At 60.2% G+C, this 11,586-nt stretch overlaps 1 protein-coding gene across 2 annotated transcripts in view; it reads right to left on the reverse strand.

Annotated features, from left to right (window-relative positions):
- The window catches only part of CDK5R2 (cyclin dependent kinase 5 regulatory subunit 2), a 37,370-nt gene extending 29,980 nt beyond the window's left edge, over positions 1 to 7,390 (reverse strand). For both annotated transcript variants that reach the window (XM_077181556.1, XM_077181557.1), the window contains exon 1: positions 159 to 7,390. In XM_077181556.1, the coding sequence (XP_077037671.1) occupies positions 6,241 to 7,206 (966 nt within the window). In that variant the 5' untranslated portion in view covers positions 7,207 to 7,390 and the 3' untranslated portion in view covers positions 159 to 6,240. The remainder of the gene's footprint in view (positions 1 to 158) is intronic.
- Between the last annotated feature and the right edge of the window lie 4,196 nt (positions 7,391 to 11,586).

Below are 11,586 nucleotides of genomic sequence, written 5' to 3' on the forward strand. Positions count from 1 at the left end.
CAGGACGCGGATTAAGGGATGTGGGTCACTGGTAGCTCCTCCCTTCCCCCTTCCCGTCCCTCTGCCCGGGTCTGCACCCAGGTGAGCCCGGCCCGACCTTGCAGCCCGGATCCCCGATGGACTGGAGGCGGGACACGCTAGGGAAAAGGGGGACTTACCTGTTCGGGAGAGGGAGGGCGGCCGCACACACCCGGAGCAACAGGCTGAGCTGCGGCTCGCTCCGCTCAGCTCCGAGCCCCGCTGGCACCGTCCCTGCGCTCTGTCCCCAGGGTGCCACCGTCCCAGCGCTCTGTCCCCTGGGTGCCATGCCAAAGGCCGGGCACCAGCCCTGCTCTCCCCGGGGACGGCAGCCGGGAAGGAAGCAGAGCGGGGGACACCCATGCGGGGCTGCACCAGCGATGCTCCTGCCTGCCTGAGGATGCAGCCGCGGTCACCATGGCAACTCGAGATGCTCCCATCCCCAGGCTCTACTGGGAGCCACCTCCCCTCACATGTTGAGTTTATCGGAGGGCTGAACAGAGCACCAGCTTCACCCAACCCAGCCTCCCTCCTCCTCCTCCCAGAGCCCCGTCTGACCCAATCCACCAGCAGTGCTGCTTTCTGCAGGTTTCCTCAGTCACCAAAACCACAGGCTCGGAGCAGACTGCAGCAAAATCCTGCCAATGGGCAAGCAGGACCGAGCCCAGCACAGCTCCCCCTGGAACACCATCCCTGGCCCTGGGCAGGGGTGCCCAGCCCGGGGGGCAGAGGGGCAGCACCGTGTGTGGCTGTGGGGTGCACCAGCTGGTGAGGAGCCCATTTTGTGTGGCTGAGAGCTGCACTCAGTGCACCTGTGGGCTTCCAACCTGCCTGAGGGGAGGCCTTGGGTGCCCCGTGTGGGGTGAGATGGGGAACACAGTCCCAAGGGGCTTCAGCCTGTGCTGGGAAGACTGAGAGAGCAGAGCACATGGCCCAGCTGCTTCCTCTGCTGCTCTGTGGTTAAAGGAAGAAGGATTTTTTTTTTCCCACTAAAAAACACCCCAACAAATGTATCTTTGTGTCTGGCTTTGCTCAGCTGGCAAGAGGGCTGCCCTGACCCCAGCCTCTTGCCAGCATGACAGGGGGACCTCTCCAACTCCCCCAAAATCTTCCAGTCCCCCCATAATGTATCAGAGAGGGAATGGATTAGTCCCTCCCCTATTTTAGTGAAGTCATGTTGCCACTTGTCTTCATTTCTCATGCTGGGAAGAGCCTTTGCAGTACAGCCAGGCCATGTCTGTCCTGGGGGACACAGTCTGCCTCCCTGCCCACTCCTGCACCCTCTCCAGCTCTCCTAACTCCCACCTCCTTCCTTCTCTCCTCATCCCAGCTGCACTGGCTCCTCAGCCCCCTACACCCGAGCTGCTGACTCACATCCTCTCTCCAGACACCACCTTCTCTTGGCCTGGCTCCCTGCAAAGTGCTTCGTGACTTAGTGTGGCTCAGCCAGAGCCTGCAGGTGCAGGCAGCCAGGCTCCAAAACCCCTGTGAAGTCCCTCCAAGAAAGCAACAGGGATGCTTCCAGAAGATGCTCTCTCCCTTGGCAGTGTGCTGAGGGCTGGGGCTGTAGTGCCCCCATAAACCCAAACCTCGTCCCTGCTGCCACCTCCTCTCTGGTGCCCATCAGGGGTGGCCAGGGAGAGTGTCCTGGTGCTGCTGCTGTCCAGCTGTACACTGAGACCTTGGTGTGGGCTTTGCTGAGGGCAGGAGGGCTGGATTAATGCACTAATGCCAGATTATGCTCTAATGCAGGCCTTCTGATGAGGGAGCAGTCCCTGTTCCAGCCAGGGGACACTCACTCCCTGGGGCAGACTCCCCACATCTGCCCTGGGTCACAGCTGGGTTCTGCCTGGCTGTCCCCTAAGGAGCTAAGTCCTCAGAAGTGACAAAAGACTGTGAGACAGGCAGGGGACCCAGCACAGGGAAGCCTCCACGCTCAGCTCTCAGTGAGCTGGAGGTAATGACCCAGCCTCTGCAGCCCTGGCCTTCTGCTCTGCCAGGCTCTGTGGCAGAAGGATCAACCATCCCAGCAGGGCTCCAGGGCAGCCAGTTCCCCTTCCTCACCTGCCCCAGCCTCCTGACACTGAGCTGTTCCCAGTCTGTGCCCTCATTCCCAAACACATCAGCCAGGCAATGCCACAGGCCGTGCTTTGGCTACAGTGGGAACCAAATTGCTGCCATCCCACCTCCCTCAGTCCCATGCCTGCCACTGGGCTGCCCTAGGCACAGGCAGAGCTCTTGCAGCCTTCCACCCAACCTGGATGTGTCTTCCCTCAAATGAGACCCTGTGGCAGCATCCTGCCCCTCCCTGAGCACAAATATCTCATCAGCCAATTTAGTCTGGGATGCTCTGGCTCTCTCTGCCCTTGCTGCCATCTCCCTGGGCCATTTTGCCCCCAGGCCCTCGTGAGCAGCTGAAGTGCCACAGAGCAGGGAGGTGACCAGAGCCCTGTCCCCGCCAGCCATCCCCATTTCAACAGGGCAGCAGCAGCCAAAGCTGCAATGGAGCCAGTGCTCCAGTGGCTCCCACAGAGGCAAAGAGAGACCTCCCACTCCCATCTGCCTCGAGGAACACCATCCAGCATCCCTGCAGGGAAATGAGGAAAGGCTTTGCAGAAAGCTGGGCCAAGGCAGGTCCTTCAGCAGCCAAGCAGGTGCTGGGTCTGCATCATCCAGAGCCTTTTCCTCCCATGGAGCATCTCCAAGTCATTCTGGGGGATGATGACAGCTCTTAATAGCTAAACCACGGCTTCCCTGCTGTTTGTCTGACATGGAAGAGGCATGGCTTGCCAGGCTGGCTGCTCCAGCTGCCTGTCACTCCTGCCCCAGTGCTATGGCCAGCTCATCCAGCCCACGGAATTTGCTCCACAGACAGAGCAGTCAGGCAAGGGAAGTCCCACACAGCTTCTTCCATGACTCCAGGCAGAAATTCCCTTTTTCACATGTGACTATGCATCCTTGGGATCCACTGCCACCCAGGGTGCATCCAAGAGCCCTTTGCACCTTTGGGAAGGAAGATAAGGGTGCTCTGGCCTGAGCAGAGACCTCCCTGGGGCAGGAGGGGCTGAACCACTGCGGGCTGCAGTACCAACCTCTGCTGCTGCAATGTGGAGCAGATGGGGCACCCAGTGTGAGGCATGGAAAGGGGATGTGCTGCTGCTGGAGGAGTTTCAAACTAGGAAAGCACTGGCACCCCTCACCTGGATCCCTGCAGTGACTGATCACTGATTTGGCCCTGTTGCTCTACCTCCAAGTCCCAAACCCAGTGTGAATCCTCCCATCCCTGCAACCCCAGGCACTGCTGGGCCCTGTGGCTGGCAGCACTGGGGGGTCTCAGTCCCTGGCTGGGAGGGTCTCAGTCCCTCACTGCTCCTCAGGGAGCACTGCAGGCATCACAAGTTTGGACACGAGCTCTCTCCATTCCCCTTGCTGCTGTCCAACAGCTGCCTCCTGAGTCCAGACCATCAATCATGCAGCAGCACAGGAGTCTGGCATGTCCAATCACAGTTTTAAAAAGGGGAAAACCAAGCTCTCTAGCCTGAGATTCCCACCCTCAGTACCCAGCCATTTTGTGTTCTCTCCTTTGCCTTGGGAGGAGCAGAAAGCTCCCAGACAAGGTAAGATTAGTGCTACCCCTGCCTTGCTCCCCCCAGCAGTTCTGTGAGGTCCTCTGGGATAGGGAAAACCAGAGACATGTCTGTCTGTCTCCCTCCCTCCCCCCAGCAAGGCTCTGGCTGAGCCAGTGATGCATATTTAAATGCATGGGAGCATCTAAGCTCCTCTCTCATTCCTTGACATTTCCAGAGACTCCAAGCTGTCTTCAATTACCAGTCTGCAATTAGCTCTTCCTAAATCCCCCAGTGAGGCCTAGGACTCTTAATCAATGAAACACAAGGGAGGAGGGGAAGGACATGGCCTCACTGCAGCTGGAAGCAACTTGAAAGGCTGGGGCTTGAAGCTGGAATAACCCTGTGAGTGTCTCTAAGGAGATCTGTAGGGTGGGAAAATCCTCCAGTGCTGGGAGGCTGTTCAGCTCCGGGAGGAGACTCCATAAAGCCCTACAGCTGGGAATAGAAATCACATGTTTGTGGACAAACACCACAGCTCAGGGTGGAAATAGCTGGTACCACTGGCTCAGATGTTACCCTGTGATGCAGACTACCTTGCTGTATTCATCTCACTGTGCCTCAGTTTCCCTCTCTGCAAAACACTGGTACAGGAGACTCAGGGCTCTCCCAGCAGCCCTGTAGGAGCTGTAAGGCCCCAGTTCCACCAGTTGAAGCCAGAGTTACCTTTCCCATGACAAGATGTGGGCATGGCCAAAGTTGGGGTGGGTTGGGAATGCCTTGTGGCCCAGAGAGCTCACCACAAGGTCACCTGAATGTCTCTCTAAAGGCACAGACAGGAGCACCCACGAGGAGAGGGAGGACAGGAGCAGCGTGGGTCTCGTTGGGTTCACACAGCCACGGAAAAGCCTCGCACAGCGCCCTGCCAGGTCAGCCCCGTCACAGGGACATCTGTGCTGTCTTCCTGGCAGCACAGCTTTGCCTGAATGAGCCAGATTGGGCCTAATTAGCAGCTCTGCTGATGCACACAAAGGTAGAGGGAATCCAGCTTACCCTCCATGACCTGCAGAGCCAGCACAGCTCTTCCCAGTGGAGGGGAGCCCAAATGCCTGGCTCAGAGGGGCTGTGAAACCCTGGATGCAGACCCCAGCCAGAGAGCATGTGCAGCAGCTTCTGCTAAAGGAGGCCTGGAAAATTCAGCACCCTGAAGCGTAGCAACCAGTTTTATAAAAGGCAAAGCTTTCCCGTGCTCCACCCCTCTTCCCTGGAGGTCTGCAGAAGCACAGAGCTGGTAACAGGGATAGCAGCTCAGCTCCCACAGCCTGCTGCTGCTGCCAGGAAAAGGGAGCCCAGCCCTGCAGAGCAGAGGTAGGGAGAAGTGAGGTGAGGGAGGGCATAGCTTCAGGAAAAAGAAAATTAAATTTAAAAAAAATGGAGGTGACATAAACTGTGGCATCCTGTTCAAATTCGGTGTGGCAGACAGGCACCAGGAATTTCCATCTGGAATGGAGGAAGCCAGGAGAGATCACAAGGGTCCAAGAGACACTCAGATGGGCCAGAACTGGCCTTGGGCACAAAGAGGGGTGAAAATTTGACCCCCAACTCACACCAGGGAGTAAAACCCCTTTGGGAACCAGGGCCCCCCATCCCTCTTGGGGAAGAGTGGGTCATGACCGGGAGCTTGGGGTGTTAGCCCGATTTCCCTTGCACCCCACAGCCCAGCAAGTCCAGGAGCCACCGCAGGCCCATCCAGGCCACCTCTTTATTCTCCAGTGAAGCAAAGCAAGAGGAGAGGAGACCCCCCCCCCCCCCTCCCATAGCAGGCCCCTCCGTTTGGGCACCCTAGGCCTCCTCTGGCACAGACCCCTCTTCCCGCAGCAAGCCAAGGACGGGGAGGCATCACCCTCTGTTTCGGGGGGCACACGGGGGGGATTTGCCCGAGGGGAGGGGCGTGGGCACCCCCCCTTCACCAGCGGCTCGAACAAAGGGGTTTGCGGGCGGCTCCCGCGGGGTGAGGGGCAGCGTCACCCATGCTGGGGGAGGGGGCCCATATACCACACGTGGGCCGAGGGGGGCGGGGGGGAAGGCATCGCCCACAGAACCCCCCCAGCCGTGCCCGCAATCCCCTCCTTTGTCTGCTCAGGCGCGGCAGCTCCAGCACCACGGACAGCGCCGGGAGCGCTGCGGAGGCGCGGGGCGGCCCTGCCCGCGCCAGGGACTCCTTCACATGCACCCTCTACCCGGGCACCCGCCACACCCCAAAACCCCCACCCCGAGCCCTCCTGCCCCCGGCCCCCACATCCATTTTTTCACCCCTTTTTTCTAGAGAAACCGCATCCGGGAGCCTCCGCTCCTCCGCAGCCTCCCCCTCCCGCCCTTGGCCAAGGAGGGAGGGGCAGCGCTCCCCCTCCCCGGTCTTCGCCGCCGCCTCGGAGCTCCGGAGCGCAGCCCCCAGCTGGGGTCGGAGGCGGGGGAGGAGGGCAGCCGGATCCGGAGCAGGGAGGGTCCAAGCAGCGTCTCCGTGGAACTGACGGCCGGGGAAGGGGGAAGGCGAGGAGAATGCGGGGGCAGGGGGGGGAATCCGACAGTCCTTCGCCTCCCCCGCCCCTCGGTGCGCGGCCCCTTCCGCCCCCGGCGCCGGGGGCCTGGTACCTCCCTAACGGTCCAGGCTGATCGTCCAGTGCTTGGACCCGTCTCCGCCCTCGCCCTCGCTCTTGAGGTCCTGGAAGAGTTGCGTGAAGTAGTGCGGGTCCGCGTTGATTCGCAGCATCTTGGCGCTGAGGCGCTGGATGATGCCCAGGCAGCGCTCCCAGAAGCGCCCCTTGTCTCCCTCCACCAGGAAGGGCTTGAGCGGGTAGGAGATCTCGTTGCCCATGTAGGAGTAGGCGAGATACAGGCAGGTGAGGAAGGCGGCCTGCAGCTCGGCCTGGCTGCCGATGTCTTCGCCCCGCAGCGCTTCCCGGCACAGCAGGTAGACGAACACCAGGTTGGCCGGGGTGATGAAGCCCTGGTCCTGCCAGCCCTGCAGCAGCAGCGAGCGGTCCACGCTGCGAAACCACGAGATGAGTTCGCCGGGGCTCAGCTCCTTCAGGCGGTAGCAGCGGCGGCACACGAAGTCCCCCAAGCAGCGCAGCAGCTCGCCGGTGGACGCCTGCACCACCACGCGGCGCGGGGATCCCGCGGGGCGGCTGCCGGCCGGCGGCGGTGGCGGCGGAGGCTTTCCCCCACCGGAGCCCGGGTGCAGCTCCTGCGGCGCCGAGGGCACCGTGGGCACCGGCACGGCCAGCGGGCCCGGCTTGGCACCGTCGGCCGGCCCCACCACCGACTTGCGCAAGTTCTCGCGGTTGCGCTGCACCACCAGCGGGTCGGGCTGGCCTGGGGCCCCCCCCGGGGCCCCGCCGCCGGGCTTCGGCGTCACCTTCTTGGTGCTTTTCTTCTTCTTGGCCGAGGCGGCCACCAGCCGCTTCCAGGTGAGCGCCGAGATGAGCACGCCGGGGCGCTTCAGCCGGCTCTCGCCCTTGCCCGGCACCCTTCCCGGCGCCTTCTCGGCCAGCAGCCCCCCGCCGCCGCCGCCGCCCTTGCCCGAGGAGGCGGCGGGGGAGAGGGAGAGCACCGTGCCCATGCTAACGCCGAGCGGGACGGGCGTGCGGGGGCCGGGGCGCCGGCACCGCCCATATGAGGCCGGGAGCTGCGGGGGAGGCGGCCCGCACCGGGGCCGCGGTGCCCGAAGATGCTCCGCCGCGCCCGCTCTGGGCTCCGCGCCCGCCGCTGCAGCCAGCCGCGGCCCCGCCGCTCCCCGCCTCCCCGCCCGCAGCCAATCGCCGCCGCACGGGGCCCCGGTGCGCCCGCCCCTCGCCGGTGGGCGGCGGGGGGGGAGAGCGCGGGGTGGCTTTGCCCGGCGGCCGCCGCCCCGGCGTGACCTTCACCGGTGGGGGGCTCGTTCGGTGCGGCCGCCAGGGCGGACGGGCTGGGACCTGCCATGCTGTCACAGACCCCAGCCCTTTGTCTGGGGAACGTGGGGGGGAGCCCAGGGGACAGGGGGCACGGAAAGGGTCTGGGGAGGGCTGCTGGACTCGGCCGTTCCTGCCAAGTCCTGCTCTGTTTTCTTACCTACAAGGAAAGGGATGAACCTTCCCAGACCAGCAGAGCCCCCTGGCCCAGGGGTGCTAGGGGTACACGGTGGGGAAGAAGCCTCTGAAAATGCTAGAGGAAAGGCTGAGGAGGTGTGAGGATCAAGAAGAACGGGTGCTCAGAGGGAAGCTGGAGAAGGCTTGGGGTGGGTGCAAGGCTGGCTGTGACTCGGCAGCCAACATGAAGGGCTTAGCCTTGGTGGCCGAGCCTCATCTCTCCCGAGAGCCAGCCCAGCCCTGGGAATGGCTCCATAAGGAGTCAGAGGGTGCCACAGGGAAGCACTCCCATGACCTGCTGTGCAAGCGTGGGGTCCTTCACCCACCCTGCCTCTTCCCACTCAGCTGTGGAAGGGAGATTTACCACCAGGCTGACAGTCACCAGCATCAGGCAGCAGTCAGGGACCTCAGAGAAATGGGACAAGACCACCTCCATGTTCCCAAGGCAAGACCAGCCAGCTCTGCTGCCCAAAGCTCCCAAACCCACAGGGAAGGAGGGGAGGGAAGAGATGCTGCTCTTCTGCATCATTGCAAATGGTGTGCAATAAACCAGCCACGTGCATGAGCATAGCTGCTGCTTCTCCCTCTATGGAGCAGAGCACGCCATAGATGTTGCTGCCTCCCTGCTCCATGCAGGAAGATCCCTCTTGTATTTCTCATGAGCTGCAGCCTGATTTCTATGATTTCTACAATGGGTGCCAGGCATCCATTAAGAGCAAAACATCCCAATTGCAGGGACTGCTCCACAAGTGAAGCGCTGGGAGAGGCAGCTGGAAAAGGTTTCAGGGGGAATGTCTGAAGGATGCATTTTGATACAGCATTTTATGTGTGAAATGAACACATGTTGTTGCCAGGATGTAGCTGCTGCAGGATGGATCCAGGCTAACGGGCGGTAATGAATTATCAGCTGGGAGGAGCTAAACCAGCCCACCCTCTCCCCTCCCCACTTCCTCCTGCACTGCCGATGCTGGAGGTGTTCGCAAAGAAAGCGCAGACTCGGAGCCATGTTTCAGGCTTCTAGACTGGCCTCCTCATGCTTGGGGCTGACTTGCCCCTCTGGGGGCAGGGGAGAGGCTGTGCCCTCTGGACCATGGCAGGGAAATAGAGCAAAGTTTCATTCCCACACATCCTGCACTGTGGCCAGCTGCTGTCCCTGCAGTGGCATCTGCAGGGAACAGGCACGTGTACACACAGACCCTCAGATGCAGAGGTTAGCTTTGGGAGTGGCCAGAACCAAAGTGGATCTGGGCCAGCATTACCTACTCGAGGCCAGCTTAGGCTGGGCTGAAGTAACCATGAGGATTTGGTAAAGGGGTATGAATACAGAGGAGGAAAATCAGGACAGGGTTTGTGATGACCATTAAGTCAGCACCTTTAGATATAGCCGGTTTCAACCTGGCCAAGAAGATGGAGAAGCCCTAGGGAGGGGATAGGAGGGAGCTTGTTGTCTTTGCTCTCTTTGCATGTTTAAGGATCTTCTGGTGTGCACATGTGGTCTCAGAAACCCAGAGCTGAGGTGGGTTTCAGGTGAGGAAGCAGAGACCTTTCTGCATACTACTGGCTCCTGTTGAAGAAGGCTCCACGAAGCCTCCCCCATGCTGTGTGAGCTCTCCCAAACTGGCTTCCCAGAACTCATTCATAAAGGTTATTCCTGTTTGGCAGTGATGAGCTGGACTGCACAGCAGAGGCCAGAGAATTCCCCAGCCCTGGCTGGGTTTGTGGCTGCTGCACCACTCTGCTCAGTGTGTGTGCACCTCCCACCACTCCCAGGAGGAGACATTTGGCTGAAGCCTCTTTAAAAATCCAGCTCAGGGCTGTTTAGTGATGCAGCTCGAGGCCTCAGCTATGAGCAGCACAGGAGCTCCAGGGCATTATTCCCTTCTTGCTTGCAGCTTGTGTCCTGCTGCGGCAGCAGCTCTGGGGCAGAGGAGGTCAACAGGCCCCTAGTCCTTCTCCAAGACAGCATTGCTGACAGTGGCAACAGCTTCCTGCAAGCACTGTGGAATTACCCAAGCCCCAAAAGAACAGCAGGATGTTTCTTACGTGGGTAAAGAAGCAGCTTTGCAGCTTACATGGGAGGCAGCTGCACTTCCATGTGAAAGAAGAGGATCTTTACCCCACGCTTTGGTTTTATTCTTCAGGCTCAAGCCCTGAGGCTGGCAGGCAATGCTATAGCGCAAGCTACATCCCTGAGACCATCTCTTCTTGGCCTCTTTCTTGGTCAGCTGGTAGGGAAAGGCACAAAGCAGGAGGGAAGGGCAGCATTTCCCTTCCCCAAGGAATTTGGGTTCCCACCCCAGGTAGCAGCAATGACATGCCCTCAGATGAAAGGGAGGAATGAGGTAGATCTTCAGGCACAGTCAGTCTCACAGCTCTCAGACTTCTGCCTTTGGCTAAATCTTCACCTAGGTAGGGTGGATTTGTAGGGGCACTCTTGGCATACACAGATCCTCTGTGACTAAGGGTCACTCTAGCAGGGCAACACATACTTCAGTGACCTGCTAGCACCAACAAAGGGATGCTTTGTTGTCCAAAACCCTAATCTGGGCCATGTAAAGGGGTATCCCTGTCCAGAATCAGGGGAGTTCCAGATGAGAAGTTGGAGCACTCTGGTTCCCAGCACAGCTGACTGGGCTCTAGGGATGGAGACTGGTGGGAAGACAGCAGCACCAGGGGAGAAAAGCTGGTGTAAAACCAGTCCTGTAGGCAGTACTGTAAAAACTCTTTGAGAGAGCTAGCAGTGACCTGTGGGATCCACACAGCTCCCTGCAGGTGCCTGGCAGTCTCTCTCTCTGCTTCACCTGACCTGAGCCTCCCAGACACAGAGCTGTGCAGCTCTGCCTGCCTGGTTCAGGTGGAAATGGGGGGCAGCTCAGGCCTTGGCTAAGCTCATGCCAACTGCCACATCCTCTCCAAACTGTCCCTGGCATGATGATCCCATGCTGGGGCTCTGGCTCAGAAATGCATAAGCTCTCAGCCTGCGGCAGGGCAGCTCTCCCAGCACCCCCACGACATAAAAGGCATTTTGGAGGGTCCAGAGCCCCCTAGTCAGCTTCCAGGCTGCTGAGCTATTGGACACAGGCTTGTGATGGGTCCTGGCTTAAAGCAGTTGGCACGTCCCCCTGCCTGCTCCAGAATGATGAATGAGCATGTGTTTGCTGGCTGGCTAGAGCTGTTCTTTAATAGCTCACTTGCTGCGCCGTGGTCTGTCTGTACTGGCAAAGGCAGGCAGGGAAAGGACTGTCTCCCTGGCAGCAGCTGGCCAGCCAGCTCCCGCACTGCCTTGCCCATGGAGATGGAGCTTGGTGTCAGTACATCCCTCAGTGAGCAGGCCTGACAGCCCTGATGCTCCCCCTCCCCAGGCTGCACAGCAGACAGCTTCCAGCAGAAGTCCTGGCTGTGCTGGTAGCCCTGGAGCTGGGAAGCCTCAGAGGACCTGCTGGCAGGATGTCTGCAGAGCCCAGGGAGGACAACTGGCTTGTGCTTCTGGGTGCCCCAGCCCAGGCATCTCTCCCCTTTCCATTCCTGGTTATCTTTCACCTGTCTCCTATCCCTGTCCCAGCCCTCAAGGGCAGGGGGCTATAGCTGTGGGTCCACCACGGCTTCCCCCGTAATACCTGCCTAGTGTGGCTCAGGGTGGGGAGCAGTGCCCACCTAGGGGGGCTGGAGGAGCTTGTGCAGCCCCTGTTCTGCAGTCAGCCCTGGATTCACACAGTAGAGAGAAGCAGAGCACATTCAAGTCAAGCAGCCCTGTTGCAGCCCCTGGAGAGAAGCTATTTTTGTCCTGCCATTTGCTGAATGGTGGTGATGGGAATGGCTCAGAGAGCTGGAGAAATGCAGCTTCTCTGGGTGGAAAACATGCAAGGCAGAGGCGG

The sequence above is a fragment of the Agelaius phoeniceus genome, chromosome 7 (genome assembly GCF_051311805.1).
Source record: "Agelaius phoeniceus isolate bAgePho1 chromosome 7, bAgePho1.hap1, whole genome shotgun sequence".
Lineage (NCBI taxonomy): Eukaryota > Metazoa > Chordata > Aves > Passeriformes > Icteridae > Agelaius > Agelaius phoeniceus.